This window comes from Fundulus heteroclitus, chromosome 4 (genome assembly GCF_011125445.2).
Source record: "Fundulus heteroclitus isolate FHET01 chromosome 4, MU-UCD_Fhet_4.1, whole genome shotgun sequence".
In the NCBI taxonomy this organism is placed as follows: Eukaryota; Metazoa; Chordata; class Actinopteri; order Cyprinodontiformes; family Fundulidae; genus Fundulus; species Fundulus heteroclitus.
The window spans coordinates 17705547-17729114 of record NC_046364.1 but is presented as its reverse complement, the minus strand read 5'-3'; the positions used below and the strand labels follow the sequence as shown (position 1 = coordinate 17729114).

Below are 23568 nucleotides of genomic sequence, written 5' to 3'. Positions count from 1 at the left end.
TCCCAGTGATGTCCGGCTAATGAGCAGAGGTCAGGTCTCAGCTGAGCAGACCTTCAATGACATCTTTAAATAAACAGTGGAATAGTGAGTGGGAGGCTTCTGTGGTGCAAGGCTTAAATATGCAGGCTCATGTTTCCCATCAGAGAGAGAGAGAGAGAGAGAGAGAGAGATAGATAGAGAGAGAGAGAGAGAGAGAGAGAGAGAGAGTATTTGACAATGCTAAAATAATATAATGTAGATATGTGAGTAATAGCTCATTGTTGACTCTAGTTCCCTCAGCTTCATAGCTCCATCACCCAAATTATCATATTCAGTTTCAGACGAATGGTACTCAGCTAAACAATGCAAGTTATTGCCATGTGTAATACATTTTTCTATATCAATTAATTAATGAATCAATTAATTAATTTCCATATCTACTTTCCTAACTTGGCCACTGAGGACCTTTTTGAATGCAGCAGCATGCCTGCCTTTCTTTGGGTTCAAGTCAAAATAAACTTTTTATTTTACAGAGTCCGTTTCCAGCTGGGAATTTGCTCCTATCTAAATACGCGGTTGGGTGGTTTTAGTATACAAACAGTTGTGTAAAGGTTGGCCGTAAAACAGCTTGGTACAGATGTTCTCTGCCAATAGTATTAATAATTGTGATTCATCTCAAAGCTCAGCAAAAGCGCGGTTAGAATGTTTTAAAGGCACCACAGGTGACAACGGAGACGTTTGCAGCAAACCTGGAACCAAATGTAGGAAGATTATACTACAACTGCAACTCGAGCAGCTGCTACTCTAGTTACTGAAACAACTAGTGAATATAATTTTAATTAAACTCTTGATAATTAGACTCTTTTGCAAGTCTTTTGAAGGAGTTCTTAATATTCAGATTTGTTCAAAACTCAATATTTTGAGCATTAGCCAAGTTTATAAGCCTATTAGTGTGCTACGCTCATTGTACTGGTGAGATGTTGGGGTGGGGGCTGGTCCCAGGGTTATGAGGGACCCCATGCTGCTCAACACCAGAAAAAAGTCAAGAAGTCGGTCTCTTAAGGCTGGTTTATACAGCAGGATAATTGGCCTCTATTTTCCCCCGATCTCACCCTTCCGTCAGGTCCAGACTATCTTAAGAGATATTTCTGCTGTGTGCTTGGTGTGTTAAGAGCGATCCGGTCTGCTTGATGGAACGTCGGAACCACTCCGACCTCAAATCGGGGGTATTCAACATGTTGGATTGTCTAGGCCCGGTGTTTCCTGAGGACAAATGAGCAGGCGGCCTGTTGAATGTGACGTGCTGCCAATCAGAAAGTGAGGTGAGGGAAAGCCCAAGAGAAAAAATAAATGCGGCTCAACTCCATATCATAGTGCTGCTAACGTCTCCACTCCTTTAACCAACAATGTATTTCTTTTTGTTATGTTTTCTCTGTTAAAAACAGTCCACAAACTATCGGCATTATTCTTCCTCGCCGTTTATGTTTATTTTCTCTGAATTCACGTTTAATCTTTTGGTTTTGCAAGATTTCCCGTGTGTAGGACTCTTGTTTAACATTTAAGATCGCTAATGGACATTCGTCTATTTATTTGAAAGGTGTTTTATATAGTTATGTGTCACCAGTGCAAGCATGAATGAAACTACAGTTTTTAATGCTCATGATGAAGTTGATCTAGGATTAAAGTCTGATATGGAGTCAAACTGTAGTTTGAAAGGAATCATGATGCAGTTTGGCTGTGATTCATCACTTTACTATCTGCTTTACCATTTTTTCTTTTTTTATAGATACCAAAAGTGTGGAAAGTGACGTACGCACGCTTCAGTGCCCATTTTGTGCGTACAAAATCTTTATAAATGAAACCCTGTAATGTGAATTGTTAACAAGTGAAATAGCCAAAAACGTATAAGGGCCCACACTACACATTCCCACCCCGTCTGCAATGTGACACTGGCTCTGTGCCTGGTTGGCACCCCTGTTGTCGATACTTTCTGCTTTGATTCTTTTCAGGATTAACGTTTTTCCTGCTATAAGACTCACAAAAGACAACACATTTTCAGCTTTTTGGCAGAGGCCAAAAGACTCATTTGAAAGAGAAACAGGACTGCAGTACCGTCATCCTTCGCAATTCTTAATATTGGGCAGTAGATATAGTTTTGTATCGACTTATGCCAAACCTACCTGGAATATTTGTTAGCTAAAAGCTTTATCTTCGTCTTATTTGACCAAACAAAACACTTCAACTTAAAAACCAGGAAGTGTTCAGCGACTTCCATGTTTATGTTGGTAATGATAAGAAACATGTTTTTGCATCACTTCTAAGCAACTCAGTAGCATGTAGATAGTGTCTATTGGCTATTATAGAGAGGTTTTATTATAAGATGCCGCTTTTTATTGCAGTTCTAGAACAACTGCACTTTTACCTCCATTACATCCTGCTCATTGTGCATGGTAGCAACATAAACATGGGTTATTATCCAGCTTTGTAACCAGCGGATAAGAGAAATGGGCTACAACATGTTTATACCCAAGAAACAAATTTAGATCCTTGACACCCTGATCAATTTAAATAAATTATAGATTACAAAATGCTTTACTTACTTTTATTTCAAATTCATTTATTATTAAGAATTGATAATGATAAAAAGTATTATTTCTTGATATTGAATCTCCACCCCTGAAAAAAAAAGTAAGTGATGGAGTTTTCAAAAAATAAATTTATGTGAGATTTTTGTCATGATTTAGTATTGTTGTTTGCTTTTCTTTGTACTTTTCTGGACTTTTCCTATCAGCCTGTGACCTCTCAGCCACCAGTCATCATCCAATCAGCTTAATCTCCCTCCAGCCATCACCCTACTCTAGATCAGCTCCACCTGTTGCCACTAATTGGTCAAACTCAGCTCACCTGTGCACCTGCCTACTTATACCTGCGTCAGCCAACTCATCCCTGCCAGAACATCTCTTCTCATCTCGTGCAGTGCGACGTGGTTCGTCTCTACCAGTTCCTGTGTGCTCAGCCAGCTGGACTCTTCTGTTCGCTTCACTGAAGAGAGTTGCCTGTGTCTGCATGCTGCAGTTCTGCCTGTTTCTCCGTGAGTCCCAGCCGCTTGCTCTACCCGTTCTGGTGGTTCCCCGGTCCACATCGCCTGTTCTGGTCTGTTCACTACCTGCATCCTCTGGTCTCCAGCTCATCCCTGCCTGCCTACATCATCTACGATAACTCATCTGTCAAGTCTGTCACTACCCATCCTCACAATAAACCTTTTAAAAACGTAACTCTGTGTCCGGCTGCATATCGGGTTCACCAGCAGTAACCGTTACAATTTCACAACTGCAATAAAAGATGAGCTTACTTTAGTTATTTTTACAAATAATTACCATGCTAGCCAAATGATACAGCTGGCATTGTCCAACACCTTCCAGGTTTTCTTTTCTCAAACCATTCAAAGTCTTCTCTGAAAGGTTTCTTCCTCCAGCTGAGAACCGTCCCACGCTGTGCTGTATATGCTCACAGACGAGCAAACAAACACTGTCTGGTGTGAGTGTGTCTGCAGCTGTTGGTCCATAGAGCAAACCGTCGTTATAAAACCTACAGCATGACAGAGTCGCCAGGTTGAGAAACAGACGGGCTAAAGTGTAACCCAAACAGGATACTCGATACTGTAGATCTCAGTCGGTTAGCTAAGAAGTGGAAAAACACTTAAAATGAGACAGACACTGAAGTCTGCAGACGTATCGACACCTCCTGGTCACTGTATGTGCAACTAGTAGAGGTGCTTGTACAGGGAATAGCAGGAGTCAACCATCAATTTCCACCAGCATATGTGCTGTTTGCACATCCTGTACAGAACTGTTCTTCCAGGGATTAATGTTTCCACTTCATTCTCAGACATTTACATCAGTCTCTGGTGTCCTTCATTCCACATACTTCAGCCTCATCAGACCTCTTTCACTTCTAGTACACATGGTTCGCTCACTATAAAAAGTTGCGTTTTACAGCTTAAAAAAGGCAGTGTTGTATAAATTGAACTGGCAGCTCATGCATTTTTTTACGTTCAATTATTTGTAATTAAGGAGACAGGGTCGTTTTTAATGCCCCGGCTCTCAAACAAAAGTTTACCACTAGAATTCCAATTCAAATGTTAAGATTACCACCGAGTCACAACTAACTTTTTAAAACAAAGAAAGGTCTATTTCATGCCCCAAAACAATCTATTATCTGTAAAGCTTGTCAGATCATAAAGCTCTCAATGAGAGTCTGGCACTGACCTTTCCATGTCGCAGGGTCTGAGGTTAGAATCCACCAGAAATAACAGAAGATCATATTTTATTTCCAGCTTCAGTAGTCTCTCTGTTCTTTGTATGAATGCGGCTTTCTCTCACTTTTCACACGCTCTCTTGCATAAACCAACACGGGCTTCATATTTCAGGTTGCTCAGAGGTCAAGCAGAACAGAAAACTTGCCAAAAGGGACATTAATAAATATTAGCATAAGAAACCAAGTTAAATGTGGACTTTACAACTCCACAAGAACAGAGGTATGAAAACACTGGAATTAAATCACTGCTTTAAGTAAAGAGACAAAATGCCGCATTGCTCAATTGTTTGCTCAGGAGTATTATTGCAACAGTAGCTTAATTAGGAAAAAAATACCATTGTACAATATTATTAGTTTATGTTCAAGTTGTTAGTCAGGAATGTTGCACTTTGCGCTGGAAGAGCTGAACATAGGATTGTCCATTTGAAACTAAAACTATTCACTGCAGGATGTTTCACTTTTTTTGCAACTTTTGCATCTCACTGCTTAAAAAATGTGATTATTGTACACAGTGCCTTGCAAAAGTGTTCATCTTCTATTAACGTCATTTTTTTCATATTAGAACCAATAGTAATCAATGTATTTTGTTGGAATTTAATATGAATTGAGTATGACTGGTGAATGGGCAATCAAACATGGTTTTCAAAGATTTTCCACACAAAAAAACATCTAAAGACGTTGCAAGCATCTGTATTCAGCCCCTTTCACTCCTACATGTTCCTGATGGTGAAAGTGCAACCGATTCCCTTCAGAAGTCACCTTATTAGTTTTTAGAGGTCCGCCATGGTGTAATTCAAGCTCAGTAACAATACAGCTGCGCTTTGAGGGCCTCAGAGGTTTGTCAGAGAACATTAGTGGACAAAAAGCATCGCAAAGATCAAGAAACAAACCAGACGGGTCAGGGAGAAAGTTAAAGAGAAGTGCTTTGGGTCTAAAAAGTTGTCTAAAGCTCTGAATATCTGACTGAGCACTGCTCATCTAAAAACGGAGAATGGCACAACTGCAAAACTACACAACGCCATAAAAATATGGCCAGAGATACAAGGGAAGGGTTTAGATTAGAGACATTTTATTTGTTAGAATGACCCATTCAAAGTCCAGACTGACATCCATCTAAGGATCTGTGCCAAGACTTGAAAACCAATGTCCAACGCTCAGAGTTCAAAGAGACACCCTCTCTATGAAACTGGATCTGAGGTTTGGTCCAAACATGGACACAGAAGCCTTTGAAATCAAAGGTAAAAGAAAGAAAATTACATATGATGGAAGCTGCAGTTTGACAAAAATCCAGCACAATGCTTTCCAACAGACATTTGGAGGATGCCAGAATCTAATTTTGGCCACCACATGGAGCCAGTGGACCTAATAATAACGTGCAACAGGAATCAGCATTGGTTATGAGGCAATGTGATGGATGAGAGGAATTTAGGTCAGGGCTACAGTTTGTGTTGCAATTTCAGGTTAACGGGAGGAAACTATGTGCACCCCAGGAGAGGTACAGTAGCTCACTATCTTTCCAGGAAAGGAGAAGAAATGAGACATCCAGCTGTCCTCCTGCCAAGTCAGACAGTATTTCATTTGCTGCAGCTTGTCAGCATCTGTTTTACAGTCGTACCGTTCTTGATCTCTGAATCCTCGCCAGCTACCATTAAGGTAAATTCAGTATTACAAAAGCTAGGACATCAATCTGCATGAAAGAGATGAAAGCTGGAACCAAACCATACAGGTGAATTGCTATTGCATCACAAGAGCAAGAAATACGCATCCCTAAGGCCCATAAATTTTATCACAGCAGTCAGACTTTCAAAAATGGGGTTGTCAAAAAGAGTAAAATCATTGGACTTATACTGCCCATAGCAATGTCTATGAACCCTTTTATTAATAAATAAGTTTTTTTGCTTGTGTTTTGTTTTGTTGTTTTTTCCTTTCAAGGAACGGTTGATGAATATACACGAAATAAACAATGACTGAATCTTAAAGACAAGACTTGCCAAAGTCAAAGAGCTTGATAAACAGTTATTGTTATAAAACTACCTTAAGCATCCTGGTGTAAAATATAATCTATCTCCGCTGAGCGTGTAAGTAATTTCAGTCCCTTACCATTTATCTCCTCCTGCAGCAACATGTTGCTGAACGGTGTATCCAAACTGGGTTTGCTTGGGACCTTTGATGATTCTGAATTTCTTTGTGTCAATATTGAAGCAGTCATGGAACCCTTGAAAGAGAGAAAGAAATGCAATGTCAGCAAAGTACAACCATGATTCAGCAGTTTGTGGAGCAAGCTTTTGCTACATTAACACACTCCTTTATTGCTGAACTTCTTCAGTTCATCAAGATTTGAAGATATTATTTATTGCACAGCTCTGTGAAGGTCTACGACTGGACTATTGCAACAACTTGACTCTCTTTCTTTTTCAGCCTCACTGAAATGAAATGAATTAATTTCTTCCTGCGGATTCATTGCTCTATTATGTCATACGTTTTCCCCCCAGCTTTTCCTGTGGATGGGTGGTTTTCCATTTAACCCCTAGGATACTTTTGCAAACTGATAAGTTCATTATAGGAGGCAGCCATGGCACTGTGACTGCTAAACAAGCCCAAAGCATCACCACCATGCCTAACACAGGGTTACTGGTTAGCTGATATGCCTTATTTGTGTTGAATCCAGACAAGGTATTGTGTGTTATGGACATAAAACAATAGTCAGATTATTCAGGCTTCATTTACCGGGTGACATGAACTTTAATATTCTAATATTAATATTAGACTGAGGCCTTGAGAGGTCGAGATTGAGGTCTGCTTTATTGCAATCTCTCTGGATATTGCATGAACCTCGACGTGAATTTCTTGCTACGTGCATTTCTGGGACCATTAGCAGCATTCTGTTTTTGTCACTGTAAAACACTGAACTTTAAATATTTTGGAAATTGCAACATAACCTTCCCATATTGATGGGGAGCAACAATTGAATCTATTATAAACTCACTTATTAACACAGTCCAGACAAAACTCCTGCTTTGTTAGAGGTGGGTACATCTGCAGATGATCAAAAAATCAAATGCTATGATTAGCCGTATTTGACCACTACCTTCCCAGTTAAATCATAATGAAGCAGCAAGGGTGATTTTTAACTCTTATCCTTAGAGCCCCTTGTCCTTCATGTTTTAGATCTGGCTCTGTTCCAGTACACCTGACCCAAGTGATTGCATCACCTCAGCATGCTGCAGAAGCCTGATAAGCACCCATTTTTGAAGTCAGGTGTGTGGCCGCAAGGGAACACCTAAATCATGTTGGACAGCGGGTCCTACAGACTTGTACACAGATTTGGCAGATGTTTTTATGCGGGATGCTCTTCCTGACACAACCGGTGTTTGAAACCCAGGTCCTTCACATCAAGGACACAGACTCACCCCGCTATAACCCAGAGGGACACAGCCTCATCTGAATAACATCATGAGATAAAAGCAGATGGTTAATCTACTATGCTGAACTAAAGCACTAAATGTGCTGAAAGGGAAAACACATTTACTAATGTCAACAAAATAAGTTACAAAATAAAACATCTAAGAACTGGTTCTGAATATGGTACAACTTCATAGCTTTGAATGCAGATTTTTCTCATTCAAAGCAGTTGTTAATGATAAAATTTAACAGGATGTGTTAAGTGGGTAAAAGCATAATTTGGTGTGGTCTTGATGAAAGTGAATCTTTTTTTCACATCTGTGAATTACATTTTTTATCACCTTTTTAAATATTATGCAAAGACAGCATTGGATAAAAGATCTTCATTGCAATACAGGAAAGAAACGATTTTACAGTTCCACATCTAGACTAAATCTTGGCTTGTGAACGGTAATGACATCATTTGCTTTTTTACGTTTCCAGAAAGAGAGTAAAAAAAAAACTTTTTAATGAAATTTCAAGATTTACATTTTTGCCAGAACACCTATTCCTTTCTCACTGTTCTTCTATTTCTAAATTAATCCATCTCTAATACCCTCAAGTGTTGATTTTTTCGCTGAGTTTTCAGCTCCTGTTAGTAGCATTCCACAAGATGAAGCCAACAATATTTAAAATAACATTTCAAAGCCAAAACAGGCAATTAAAGAAAACAAGTAGAATGCAAATTAAATGAGGCTTGTGCTTAATGAGGCCCAGAGGTCTATTTTTGAGGAAATTAAGCTGAGAATAAAAATAGTTTTCTCACAGTTTCTGCTGCACGGTGGAGCTGAGCACATGGAGGCTCGTGCTTTCAGCCACCACAAACTTCCCACTGCTTTTATCTCTGTGGCTTTACTCCACACACTGTTAGTTGATTGAATCTCTTGGCTTCACGCTAAACATCCACACTCTGATCACATTAGGATTCTTTCCTCTGCGAGGGGAAACTCAATCAAATCTAAGCCATGAGGTGAAGAAATACTGAGCAAAGTTTAGACACATGTCACAGATTAATCTACAAACGATAACAGCGCAGATCAAGTGAGAGACCGGGGAACCAACGATGTCTCCTTAACCAGCCGTGACAGCAAATCAGGATTTGTTTTCACCTTCGGAGTCTAACTTCCTCTCTCTGCCCATGGTCTTCCCAAATCTGCTCCTGATGTTAGCAACTGTGACGGGAAGCACCACAAATTTGTTTTAACTTAGTTTACATGTCACCAAATGATACCGTCACATTCGTCCAAGTTTGAATTGGGGAAAAGGATGTGGTCCAATCGATGGCGAATCCCCATTCAGGGTGTCAGTACTTGGTGAAATACTTTGTTTACAGTGATTGTAAAAACAAAGTACACCCTCTGTCACTTCTAGGATTTTAACATATCAAAGTCCTGGCCTTTATCAGGTGATATATTGTTTTTAAATTTAATTTAAAGTGTGTAAAAACCTCCTGTTACGATTCTGGCCTGCCTGGTGTCTGCATTTCACCACTTCTCTCTGCCCAATGTGATCAGGAAGTATTCGCCGCACCAGCTTCACTTCTGCAGTCAAGTTCATCTCACCCACCTGTTTCCTGCCCTGCATAAAACCGCTGCAGACAACCAAATAGTGGCAGCTTGTGAAAGCTATTGCAAGTAGATGTCCAGCATTTCTTCATTCCTGTTTTTGACCACAGTCACATTTCTAGGATTTTCCTGCATTGCCTTGTCAGACATCTATCTGGCTTCTGTTTTCTGGACCACAACAAGAATTGGTAACAAAACTACGAGCTTTGCCTTGCCTCTAGGCAAGTCGAGGCAAATTTATTTGTATACCGCATTTCAGAACAAAGACAATACAAGTGCTCTAGATTAGTTGGTCCAGCTCAGACTGCCTTGCATGACCCAAGCCTGTTCCCTGGACTCTGATCTAGCCTCAGCCCCCCTGAACAACGCTTTCTAAGTGTTTCACCGCCTCACAAGCCTCAGCCATCCTCCCTGTCTCCTCTGTAGTGAGTAAGTCAGCTTTCATCTCTGCCTGGTCTCCCGCTTGCTCCTGCAATGAGTCTATTGTTTATCCTGAAATCAAATTGCAGAGTTACCTCATTAGCATTTTATTTAGCTCTGCAGAGGTTTAATTTGTTTAATCAAGCTGTGTGGGAGAACGAATGAATCCAGAAGTTGCAAGATAGTAGCTCTTGGAGACGTGCAGTGTAAGCTAACTGCAACACATAGCATTTGGCATGTAGGACAATAAGTTACATTTTGGTCTTATCTTGTTTGAGTAGCTTCCTCCCAATGTTTGCTGATTCCCTTAGATGCTTTGTGGGAAACTGCAGAAAAGACTTTGAGGCTTTGTTCTTTTGGCCACACTTCCATGAAAATGCTATTTTTGGATTGCATAAATAAAGGTTAGTCTCCCATCTGAGCTCTCGTTCTCAGCAGCTCCTCCAGAGGACTCCTGGCTGCTCCTCTGATTGACACTCATTGGATGGCCATGTCTTGTTAGACTTTTATCTTATACTTTTGTTAATTTTGGAAGATGGACCGAAAAGAGCTCTGTGAGATGTTTTATGACTGACATCTTCACAACTTTATCTCTGACCTGTCTGCTGTGTTCCTTGATCTTTTTATAATGATGTTTGTTCTCTTATGTTCTCTAACAAATCTAAAGGAGACTGAAATAAACACGTGGACTTTACACTGAATTTTATTAAGGGGTATCAGTGTAAAGGTGGTTTTAGAATACAAATACAGACCACACTTTTTACATTAGTGATCATTTTTGGAAGTATAATTTTCCCTTCACTTCGTAAATATGTTATGTCGGTCTAAAACCCAAACAAAATAGCTTCAAATTTGTGGTGACAAACTGACTGAAAGTAAAACGCCTCAAGCGGTATGTATATGTTTGCAAGACACTCTATCTAGTATGTATCACCTGCCTTCTTCACTAACTTTTCAAAGGGGCTCCAGACTTCTGCAGCCCTGGATAGGATTAAGCAGATGCAAAACAATTCAGATGTTTTGGTTTCACTGCACGCATTTATATTATGTTATTGTAAGATTTTACACTTGAAGAAAATCTGATATTTCTGTGATTTTTACCAGCATGTCACTGATTTCTATATTATTGAAAAACTCGGCCTGGGGTCCTTATCTGTTCCCTGCAGTCATTATTCTTTAGTTAGGTTTTAGTGTGACCACGGCAAGTGTGTTTTTATAGAATCAGAATAATCTGGGACATTAAAGTGTGAACAATTGAATTTATGAACAAGTAGTGCGACAAATTAAAATTGCTACTTATTAAAATCATTTCACAAATCACAATGTCATTTAAAGTTACCATTGGGTCATAAAGACTTTAAAGTAACTTTAAAGTACAGCATGATGCAAAAGCTCTACTTCTCTGTGTTTATCAGCAGATCAGATGGTTTTTTTTTTTTTTCCTGTGTGCAGCTGTTGGCATTTTAAATGCAGATCAAGATTCCTGAGCAGCTGTATTCCTTGAAGGAAAATGGCTCATAGACAGAAATGGGAAATTGTCTGCATTCCTTAGTAAATGTTTGGGATGGTAAATAATCTGTCAAAACACGCAGCAAACTAAACAGCTACAGTACTTCCACAGTTTAGTCTTTGTTTTTGTTTTTTTCCAAGAGTTTGACAATTTTAAGGCCAACTTGTTTTGGCCTTAAATTTTTTGTTAATATGCAAAAATGTTTGTTAGTTTTGCAATGTTAAACCAATCCTGACCACAGTTTCACTTCAGCTGTTATGTGACTGGGCTGCTGGTCAGTGTTTTTTTTTTTTTTTTTTTTTTTTTTTTTTTAACATTTTGTTACAAGCACATTACACCTTGATTGCCACCTTGAGTTTTTCCTGTCATGCAAGCTTTTTTTTTTTTTTTTATAAATACGCATCTTTGCATTTCAAACTTTCCATATAGAAATTGAACCAAACCCATTCTTCCTCATATCCCATTGTGTAATGGGACTATTTTGGATGGTTTCTCTTACACCATGCTCCCCTCCTCAGCACCCTAATCAGCTCCACCTGCTGCAGCAGCCGATCAGTCTCAACTCTGCTCACCTGTTACTCTGCCTATATTTACCTGCCTCACCCAACCACTCTCCGCCAGAATGTCTCGTCTTGTCTCATCGCCTGCTTGTATTGGTCCCCAGTGTCCTCTAGTCAGTATGCCTCTTTTATCCCTTGGGCCGGTTCTTGCCCTGTCCTTGTTAGTTTAACTAGTGTTTGTGTGCATCGCCTGGTAAAGCTTTCTCCTGGGATTTCTGTTTCTCGTTCTGCCCACGCTGGGAACATGTTGGTGGATTCTAGTCAAGTCTGTTTCTGCCTGCATCAGTCAGTTCTGCGTAGCCTGATCATCTGCATGTCTCTGCCACATTCAGCTGGTCTAACCTGAGTCTGAGGCCTCCAGCCACTCCGACCTTCCTGTCTCACATGTCACCGTTCATCTGTTTTAAAATAAACTTCTTAAACGCTACTCTCTGTTTGGTTGAATACTGGGTTCACCACGTACACGCATTACATTTACACGTTCAGCTTGTTTTCAAACTAGCTCCAAACATCTAAGGCTACGTTCACACTGCAGGTCTTAATCCTCAATTCTGATTTTTTCGTGAAATCGGATTTTTTTGCGTGTCCGTTCACATTTCCAAATATATGTGACTTGTATGTGATCTCCTGTGTGAACTGAAAGCGTTCAGCCTAAGTGTCCCGCATGCGCACTCAAGGACACGATGACGTCACACGTAGCAAGCGTCCTCAGTGTTTGCGGAAGTAAACATGGATTATAATGCTGGCGCGTATTTTACGGTCATTAATTTATTTTCTAACCGGAGCTTTCTCTCCACTGAATGCTCTTCTCATTGTAGTTTGCTATGGGTGTCGTCTTTCTTCCCGCTTCTGCATAGCAGGATGCAGAATAGCGACGTTTGTTGAGTATCAGTGACGTACAGGTCGGATAAATGCGACCCGGCCGTACAGACACAGGTCGCATTTGAAAAGATCAGATACGTATCGGATTCAGGACCACATATCCATGCGGCCTGGGTCGCATTTGAAAAAAAAAAACGATCTGTGTCGTTCAGACTGTCATAAAAAGATCAGATACAGGTCGCATATGGGCAAAAAAATCGGAATTGGGTCACTTCAGGCTGCAGTGTGAACGTAGCCTAAGTCTCTGATTGCTCAGAACGATATGAGAGTTGATGAAAAATAGATTGTTAGGAATAAACAGGTGTGTGTGTGTGAGAAATAAAAAAAGGAGCAGCACCTCTCATTCTGTTTCAAAATAAATTCGGAGACATTGGGCAGTGGGCTGTATCATCCTTAAGAGTAGCTGGTCTTAATTAGGAAAAACCCAAAAGTCAAATTTAAAGCACTGAATGGAAAAGTGTTCAAATATCCCAACTGTGCAATTGAAGGTTCAAAAGTTCCCATTTAAAGCCGCTAATGTGCCAGAGAAGTGTAATATAGTCAGTAATATCAGCAGTTTTGAACGCTAGGTCGAAATCTTGCCGGGTTTCCTGTATACCCGTTTCCATGCCCAGATAAACAAACCTCAGGCAGGGGCTGCCGGTGTGAACCGCACAGTCCGCGGCTGCCGTTGGCCTGACACCAAGCTGCTGGAGTCGCACCACAAACCCACTGACACGGAGCAGCCGTGTGGATGCATTATAAAAACAGTTGGCTTGGAGGTCTCCCCAGATCATCGGCAATGGATGACGTTTTTTATAACAAGTTACTGAATGTTGTAGCAACAAACATTGCAATGTTCAAAGTCAGTTATGACTATAAGACAAAAAGTCCAGCGAAATGGTTTTGTGCAGCTGGTACCAACATAAATTTTGGGGCAAAAAAGAAATTCCCAAGTAGCAATACAGTGTGATCATTTTCCATTGATCCCCCTTGTGTTTCCATTCCAATATTTCTCCTCTGGAAAGGTACTCTACTTCACAGTGGACAATGTACTTTGAAACATTTTGGCACCCTTCCTCTTGCCAAAGTAAATACTTTGAAAAGCATGGGGTACCGACAGCCAGATGTCCTCATCATGCAACAGCCAATGGGCACGCTTTAACAAGCTGTTAACCTTCAGAGCCAACAAAAAGCCCGAGGGGGATTTAAGGTCTCTGTGGCTGCAGACCATAGGATATACCACCAGCTGCAGCACAAATGCACGACTAAGTCAGAGGCTGAGAGCTTGAAACTTGAAATGACCAAAGGGAACTTATTTTCAGTTCCCTTTTTGCAGTGTAATCTTTTTTTTTATTTGGATTCCATTGTATTAATGTATGATACAGAGGTTATCAGAAGTTACACATTCACCCTTAAATTCAAGCCATAATATTTAGCAAATACCAAGAGTTTTTTAAACCTATTAGATTGGAATTCCTTGCTTTGTTGCTTAAAACATCGCAAGAGCAATCATTTGAAGGAAAAAAAGAAGACAATCTACCCTGAAAAGCCATCTACTGCAGATTAGAGACACTTAGCTCTGTAACACACTGGGACCTGTCCAGGGTGTACACCCCCCTCTTGTCCAATGACTTCTAGGGATGGGCACCAGCCAACCTCTCCCCACACCCATTGTCCTGGTTGACTGACATTTTGATCTGATTCACATGAACGTACGCGCACGCACAGCCCGGAAATGTAAACTGGAGAACAACAAAAAGTGATGCAGTGTGACCTCAAACCATACTCCCTGTAAAATATTACCTTTAGTTATTCTCATACCTATTTTTTAGTTCTATCTAAAATAGAACTTCAAGGAACTCCTTCAAGGAACTCTGTCAGTCTTCTATATATCTCTTCAAAACTCATATTAAAGCAATCCTAATTAGCAAAACCTTTAGTGGGCTAATGGCTAATGTATCCATTAATCTATTTTAATCTATTTAATTCTGGGTTATGATGGACTGATGTTCATCCTCAGTTGCCAATAGCCGAGCGCTTCCCTGGACAGGTGACCAGACCATCAGAAGGAAACAGTGAAATGTACAAGACAAACTACCATTTATGTGCCTATTCAAAATCTCCAAATAACTTTACGGTTCTGTTTTTGGATGAGTTAATACCTGAAAAAAATAAATAATTAATCAGCAAAGACAACAGCCAAACATCACACTGGAAGGCAACAGGCAAGGTTTATACCCAGGACCTTCTAGCTGCGAGCCAACAGCACCAACGACTACATCACTGTTTGATATATTTTTATAGCATTTTATTGTTGTACCACTGTCAGCCTATGGTGAGCTGACTTACAGTCATATAACCATTCTATTATAGCACTATCAAGCACGAGGGAGAGGACAGCACAAAACAATGTGATTAATTTGGTGATGATCTGACCATCTCATGTTGTTTTTTTGGACAACATGAGATGGTCAGAACATAGATGGAGCTTTAAATTGAGAGCTTTCCCTTTTTCCTTTGCTCGTTTCTCTCCAAGAGAGACTGGAGCACTGCCCACATTGTGCCAAACTAAATCCAAATTTGATCTCTTGTTCCATCCTACCATCACTTGTGGAAAAAACCAAAGACATTTGTAACTCCTCTGCTCAAACCAAAAGACTGACCCAGTCTCTAAAAGTAATTTACATATTAATATGTCAGCCAAATTCTTAAAGCATGTATATAAAATCTAACATTTCTTCATTGATTCAATGTTTCATTCATTATATAAAACACTGTTGGCAACTGGACACAAGAGAAGGTTTCAATCTGAACATTGGTGTAGAAATAAGACTGTCTTAAAGCCTGTTTGCACTAAGTGATCAACTAAAATTAAGGCAAATATCAGTCCAACAGGGAGATATAACAAATGTCTAAGTTCATTTTCTGCAGTCCAGTTATAGAAAACATGTCTGTGATTTAAACAGTCTTGAAAATGATACAAACAATGAAAGCATGGCCATGAATGCACACAAAAAGTTAATGTTTGGAGAGAATGATGCTCTCTGAGCTCAGAAACGTTTGACAAATAACAAGCAGATCTTTTAAGTGGTATATATTTTACCCTTGGAATTGCAAATAACTTTAAGTCAATCTTTATGATAATCAGTCTCTGTGTAGGTGGATGGGGATATATTCTGTTCAGATATCTCTCACAAAGATTTCTGGTGAAAGTACGGGCCTGTCTGCGAGGACCAGTCCCTAGGAGGAAGATGAGAAAAATAAGGCGTCGCTGTTCCTGCCCAGCAGTCCATTTCTAGCAGAATAATAAAACAGGTAACAAATACTGAATGAATAATGAATATGAGTCAGTAAGTTTGGTGCCTGATTGGTTGCTCTGAGATTTCAGAAACTGCTGATCTGCTGATGCTGTTTCACACACAGCAATATCTCAGATTTACTGTTTACCTGAGAAGAGGAAAAGACCCAATGAGCCGCTGTCAGGTGGACAACAGGTATTTTGACAAAATATTTTGACTGTTTTTTTTTTTTGTTTTTTTTTGCCAGTGAAATAACTATCAAGACATACATATGTGTATACTGATTTGGTTCTGACACAGTTTGTGCAAATACGTTTTTGGAAGGCCTACAGCTAAAGTACATTTGCTACATGCATATTAACATTATTATTTCTGACATTTGCACTTTTTACCCCATTCAAAGACATGCAATTCCTACTGGAACCTGTATGGCCTGGTCATCGCTGCACAAAGAGGTCGAAACGAATATCCGTCAAGAGAAGGACATTCTAAGTTCATATGAGAAAAAAACATTTAGGCTGACACATCCTACTGCGATAGTCATTATGAGAGCAGGAGCTTCAGGTGGGAACTGGCCCTGCTGTTTCCATCTAATACACAGCACATGTCCTCTTCACCTTCATGAGATTACCGTTCTCATTGCTATCTAGACAGGATCTTTGTCAGGGACTCACAGGAGTCCATGATCTGTAGGACTGGCTTCTCACACTCTTGCCAAAACATCCTCCACCACAGGCAGCATGAAATCATACTCCGTAAACTCAAACTTACAAGGTCACAGTCTCCCTTATTGTGGCACCGGTTCAAGAAATTCCAAAATCAAACCAAATATTTGGAATAGATTTCCTGCCGTCGACTTTACCGCCTTGAATCATTTCACAAAGGGTCTGGGCTGAAGATTTGTTGAATTTTTCTGTCGGGTAAGTTCAAGCCTTACAGACGTAAAATGTAATGTCTTTCTTTCTAGAAATGACAAAAAATGAGTGAAAAACGTCTGACAGACGGAGAAATTACCACCGCAGTATTTTCATGGAAAACATACAGAGATTTCAGGCTATCTGATTACAGTTCAGAGTTCAGTGAACTGTATCCAGAGCTCTTTGGTGCAGCACTCCAAAAATAATTACAATACGTTTAAAGCTGTAGTGGATTTAATTACGTTTACTGCTTGTGGCATCTCTATATTTGTTTATAGGACTTCTTAAATGGTTTGTCTTTGAAAGAATCTATAAATAATCTTTTCAGTTCTTTATATTAAGTGTCTATGGCTTTCTTCTTTTAACTGTATCTAGATGTGATAGTTTTGTAGGGATGGCCCTGTTAACTGAGCAGAAATCTGGCTGAGCACCTACAGTCTTACAGCACCAAGAAACTCTAATGTAGAAAATAATCAACTTTCATTTGGCAGGATGTGCACTTTTGCAGTGTGATATATGCACCTCTGTAGGTAAATTACTTCTGAGCAACTATACCTTCCAGTCAATTCGTATTTGTTTTTCCAGTGCTGACATTTGATAAAGAGTCAAGTTATGACGTGACTTATACAATAATTCACGCATGAGACATTGACAGATAAATATATGTAATATAAATAGAATACATAATCGGCCTACTTGATGTTTGCTCCTGGAAACAAAATACTAAAAACCTCAACAGCAGCACCGTAAAAGTTATTTGAAACAAGTTGAATTAGTGCACCAACTAAAAGTCAGAGCAAAGCAAAAAAGCAGATCCATAACATTTCTGAAGATGCAAAAAGTACAGAAACAAAAACAACAACAACAACAAAAAATAATAAAAGATATACAAACAACTTTTACTCACCTAAATGCTGGCTGAAAATCCAGAGCAGGAGGCAGCAGTAGTACTCCATATGTTTACTGCTGCAGGCGTGGATGTGACGGTGTGTTTGAGTAATGACTGCTGTGAGGGTGTGCAGAAACCCAGTGGCAAGCACAGTTAAGATCCCTGTCTGATTGACTCAAGTCAAAGCCCAGCCTATATGAGGAGAAGGAGGTGGGGATTGTAGGAGGAGGAGGAGGAGGAACTCTGGTCTTCCACAGCAGGAGGAGTGCTCTGTCTTTTAAACATGTGTCCAGCTCAGTTTAACTTGCTGAATAGGGGAAAAATGTATATTTTAATGATATTTGTGTTTGGCTTTTTAGGGGGGGAGAGAATCTGTATTTCCATAAAGTAAACACAGAGGAACAACCAAAACAATGCTTTACCAATACAGTACGGCAAAAAATACTTTGAGGGTTCATTAAAGAGACAAGCATGTGCAAGACATTAAACATTACCGAGGTCACCAGAGTGGTAAATCTAAGAATACAGTGGATCAGTAGCACCACAGTTCTTTTTCCCATAACAAACCAATCCGCTTTCAGACTGGAGCTGAACACCAACATACAATCATCATGGCGCCTAACCACAAACTTACCAGTGTGTCAAAAGCAGAACAGAAATGTGGCATTTGTACATTACCTCATATCCCTGCAGCTCAGCCGTACGCTCCTGGGCGCAGAATCTATAATGATCCCATTTATGTAATAAGACGTAGTTTGTGTACATTAGCTCCCCTGAAATCAGTCTGTGGTGACCTGTAGGATCCCCCGTTCTCTGCTTAGCCACAGCATGTCACACAAATGGAGTTAATTCTTCACGTTTGGCATTTTCACTCCGGTTGGAAAGAGAAGTCTTAATAATTTAATCACCTTTCTTGACATTTTGCTTTTTTACGTATATGTTTGTATATTTTTCTTTCTTTGCACATACACTATAGTATCAATAGGCAGTCAAACGCTTAAATGACAGGCTGCTTCTAAAACTGCTTTTTAAATGTTAATGTTATTTCTTTTGTCCTCACCCAATAACTCCTAGTAAAAAGTAAGTGTAAATGTGCAGAATATAAGCTTTGCTGGTCCTGGCTCAACTATGGTGCTTTTATATTGACAGTAAACTTTTCTCATTAACATCAACAGAATTACCTAAATACTAATGACAAAAATAGCACTATAGTTGTTCAATCATATCTACTGTAGGTGTTGATGGTCACACTTTTTAAAACCCAAGTTAGCTTTCTCTGAGTGCACCAAATAGGAGAGGTGGGCAGGAGGCGAGACAGATTGTCTCCTTGTCCCTGGAGAAACAGCTGAAATCGAAAGTGAAATAATGTTTGCACAGACAAGGGCCGAAAGGTACGGAAACATGTGTTAATGTTCATCGTTTTTCAAAAGAATCGAAGGTGTTAATAGGAGTTTGCGTTAGCATATTCAATCCAGACACAGTGTTGCAGTGTCTACACGTATTGGGAAACAAAAATGTGGAGACAACAAAAAAGATGGGCAGAGTCCCAGGTGAAGCACATGCAGGCAGTCAGGCTCAGCGCAGGTTAAGCTGCTCCATTAATTAGATGAGTGGAGCAGATCAGAAGATGAAAAACAGCCAGCGGCACAAAAAAACAACAGAAAAGAGGAAGGAGGCATGACATAAAGTGTATTTATGTGTTACCTTAGACAGCCCTAGATGCAAAGTTTGTTCAACGTTCCCGTTATCAAGCCCTTTTCCGTTCATCAACTCGACTTTGTTAAAGTATCACCTGTAGCGAACCTTTTTCACTACAGAGCTGCATGCTAGGTTCATGGAGGGAGGCACTACAGCAGAGAGTGGAGAGAGGTCCATCTTTTTCTGGAGCAAATGGTCTTGCTTTGTATTGCTTATATCTAGTAACATGCTTTACACATTTTTATTTTAGATATGTCTTTACTATGATTACTATAATTATAATAATGTTTCATGAGCCTGTTTTTTTTTGTTTTGCAGCCATGCAAACTCCTTCAATCAACAATAAAAAATACAATAGGAATAAAACTGACCCAAATACACTGAAATTTTACTTTTTTCAGTTTTATTAACCCACTCAGTTCTGAAAGATGCTCCTTCTGAGGCTGCAATCGCTGCCCCTGTTCTTTGTCATCACAAAACAACCACAGATCGTACAAATCAACACAGTGTGCGTGCTTTAACCCATCAAGCCTCTGCAAATAGAAAAAGAGCAAAGACTTGCTTTCATTAGGGGTGCTTAAAAGCTCATTGGGTTTACTCCTTCTTCACCACTTCTGCGCAGTCAAGTGCACCCCCCCCCCCTTCATTTTACCTCAAATCAGGAAATGAAGTCCCCTGCCTACTGAGGATCTGCCTATGTGGATTACGTGTCTGCATAGCACGTCTGATAAACATCTTGGAATGATTGCAAGGTGAGTGAAGGTACGTGATACTCCACGGTCAAACACTGGGGACAGGTCTGCGTGCGACCTTAAGGTATAGAAATATCAGCCTGACAGGAAAGTCGCGCTTCCCGCTGATTCTAAATCGTTTGACAGGAAAACAATCAAATATTGGTTACATCAAAAGTATGTCGTAGTTCTGTTTTGCTGGATACCAAGACAATACAAGAAAGGGAATTTTTAATAGGCAGCATTCCCTGCACTTCAAATGACATGGGTATAACATATTTTTCAAAATTGGAGAGGAAACCAAGAATTTATAGCGGTTTGGTAGTCATTACAACAAACAGGGTCTCCATAAACATTAAAACGTCCAAAAGCAAGAATTGCTCCCTTCAGCATTGTGGGTGCACTCTCACTGTTGAAGAATCTCCCACTGTCAGGCTGCAAGACAAATGAGGGATCTGAGAGGAACCTGCAATTAGGATTAAGCCATGATGCTCTGAGTAGGAGCAGTGTGCCAGAGCTGTTTGCTGCCCAAGAGAGTGTTGAGCACTTCCTGTTCGCCACATAATGACTATGTAAACATTTTATCCACTTTCGTAAAGCATGGATGGGGATTTGAATCAACGCAGCCAAGCTAAGCAGGGTGTGAATACTTTAGTCTTGCCACAGCTTTATTCTTTCCCTCCTCTAAAGAAGGTTTTAAGCCGCACAAAGTCCCTCTGTGAATTCCTGCTTGAAATCAATACGGCACAGGAGCCGCACTTACTTCACCTTTTTCCGATTCCTCTTCAGCACAACTGCAAGTAATTACCTCAATCACCCCTGGATTACCAGTTTGACTGCGATATATGCCCGACTTCCCAGGCGAGAACTGACAAGTCACATGGGATCAGACATGAAGAATCAAAACTCTTGAGCCGTCAACTTTTCATGCTGGGGGAGTTCCTCCCGTTGGGACCTTGAATCTATCACTTATTACAACGCGGTCAGGTTTAAGACCTCCAAGATAGATTTCCCGGAGTTCTTGGCAAGTTGCTTTTTCAAATGCTCCTGTCTAAGACTAAATCTCTTCAGCATGATTTGAAAGAAAAATGAAAAAAATCAAATGTGACATATGGTAAATTAAGATATTCCTGCTGTTTAAAAAAAAAAAAAGCTGATTCCGCATCTCTGAAAGCTTGAACAGAAGAGCTTTTGTGACGCTTTGGAAAATACAGATGAAAACCAGATATTTACATACATGGTTAAAGAAGACAATTAACCCTTCTTTTGCTTTCTTTTTTTTCGCACACCGTCTATTGAATGAGACGATGCTCTTTCATTATAGAAATACCATAATTATATCAATTTGCAAGAAAATGAGATTGAGAGAATGCTCTCTCTCACACACACACACACACACACACACACACATATATATATATATATATATATATATATTCTTGAATTTTGAAGTTTGCATATAATTACATATGTTTGCATGCATGTCTTTTTTTAATAGGACTGAAAAGCATAATTTACACCAAAAGATGCCTTTGATGCAAAATCTGTCTCCTTCCAGAACAACATGATGGCTGGACAATCCCACGGTGTTTATGCTTTCCTTTAAATGTTTAAAGTCATGTATGTTGGCTCCACATTTAGCTATCTGTAAATTGTATCAAAGGATTCATGTGAAGCTCCACATTTCTCCTCCTGATATTGTGGCTGGTTTATTTTAATTTTCCCTTGATGTCACACAAAGAAGTAGAGGATTCAAGATCTTAAAACACATCCAGAGGTCTGCCACTAATTTACTTAAATGTTGGGAATTTACTTATCAGATGCTTACAAGGATATGACATCTCCCAAATAATTTAAATGTGTATTGTATGTAAACCTCTGACTTTGAAGAAAGTAAGGGAAAAAATCTCTTCTGTCATCTCCCCGGACATTTTTAGTAATTATTTTGTCTCTACTTTTACAAGAAATTAATCACATAACAAACAAGTCGGACATGCGTGCAAATCAAACCACCTGTTACTACCCACGGCCTACGTTGGAAATTTTGTTTTTTTGGAACATAGAAGGCCGCGACATAATCCTAACTGCCTTAAAACAGGAAAAGCTTGGTGTGATTTAATGTCAGACGATGAGTACAGTTTGTGTGAATAGTTGGTTTCAGCTGTAAAGCTTTTTCACTGAAACTCAAACTCATCCGTATTAGATCTGTAGCTCTTCATAACTGCATTCACTGAGTTTTTAACACAAAACAAAGACAAAATGTCGATCCAAGGGGAAACATAAAACCGATGTTACATATCTTCCTGTGGTTCTTTGGATGATGGCCTGCAAACAACGGTCTATTATTTTAAAATATACAATATAGACGTTAAAAAAAATGTCTTTGAAAAGGCTAACCCAAATAATTAGCAAAGGCTTTGATTTTAAAGCCACACATGTACAAAGACCTTTGCTGTGAATCAAGTATCTCTCTCCAATCTTTGTCTTTTTTTTCTCTTCGGTTCAAAGGGCAGACATTCCCAAACGAGTCGGGATGTGAAGTTAGCAGACAATGAGTGAGTGTTCACTTAGAACTGTGGACCTCCTGGGACTGAATGTCCAGATCCTCAGATCTGGGTGTGAAACCTCCTCCATCCTTGGAGAGCATATGCAATCCTACTGCCCATATCCTGTTGTCCAAGCCGTCTCCTGTTCCTTCTGTTACTGAAACATTTCCTGGTAATGGTCCTTCAGACATTCAGGACCACAAAGTGAGAGTTATTGCCCATGGAGATGAAACTTTCCGTTAATCACAGCCAAGTAAGGCAAGGGCAAGATGAAACAATGAGTGGGTTTTAGGTAATAGTACACTCACTAACAGTCCTCCAAGGAACTTTTTCAAACATGCTGCTGTTCCAAGAGCTTGTTGTTGATCTGAGTAATCTGCTGTGAGGACGGAGGGAGAAAGCGCAGCCCAGTTTCCGGCATGTACTCCTGGATAAACCATTAACCTGGAGAACGTGTTGGGGAGAGCTCCCTCCTGTCAAGCATTATGTGCTGGGGACTACAAGAACCTAACAAGATGATGGAGGCTGACATTGCTAATCATTTTGTCTGTTTTGATACCCAGATGGCTTCCGGATTAGCTTTTTTTTTTTTAAAAAAAAGGTGACCTATTGTGCAATGTAAGACTTTTTACAATGCAAGTGTCGATCGTTGCTTTCTTCCACAAGTAAACTGGACGTCAGCCTTACAAGAGCACCAACCTAATAATGGTCCTTTTATTATTTAAAAATAACTTCACGCATTCTGAAACTAAATGTCTCAAGGAAGAAGAAAGTACCGCTGTCCCCATCCTGACATGATGTCAGAATCGGTTTGTGTTGGACAAATGAAACA

At 39.8% G+C, this 23568-nt stretch overlaps 1 protein-coding gene across 1 annotated transcript in view; it reads right to left on the bottom strand.

Annotated features, from left to right (window-relative positions):
• Nucleotides 1–17920, bottom strand: part of LOC118562835 (integrin alpha-11-like) — a 45567-nt gene extending 27647 nt beyond the window's left edge. Inside the window, exons 1-2 of the mRNA XM_036135711.1 lie at nt 17780–17920; nt 6397–6511 (exon numbers count right to left, since the gene is read on the bottom strand). Coding sequence (XP_035991604.1) covers nt 6397–6511; nt 17780–17828 — 164 coding nt within the window. The 5' untranslated portion in view covers nt 17829–17920. The remainder of the gene's footprint in view (nt 1–6396; nt 6512–17779) is intronic.
• Between the last annotated feature and the right edge of the window lie 5648 nt (nt 17921–23568).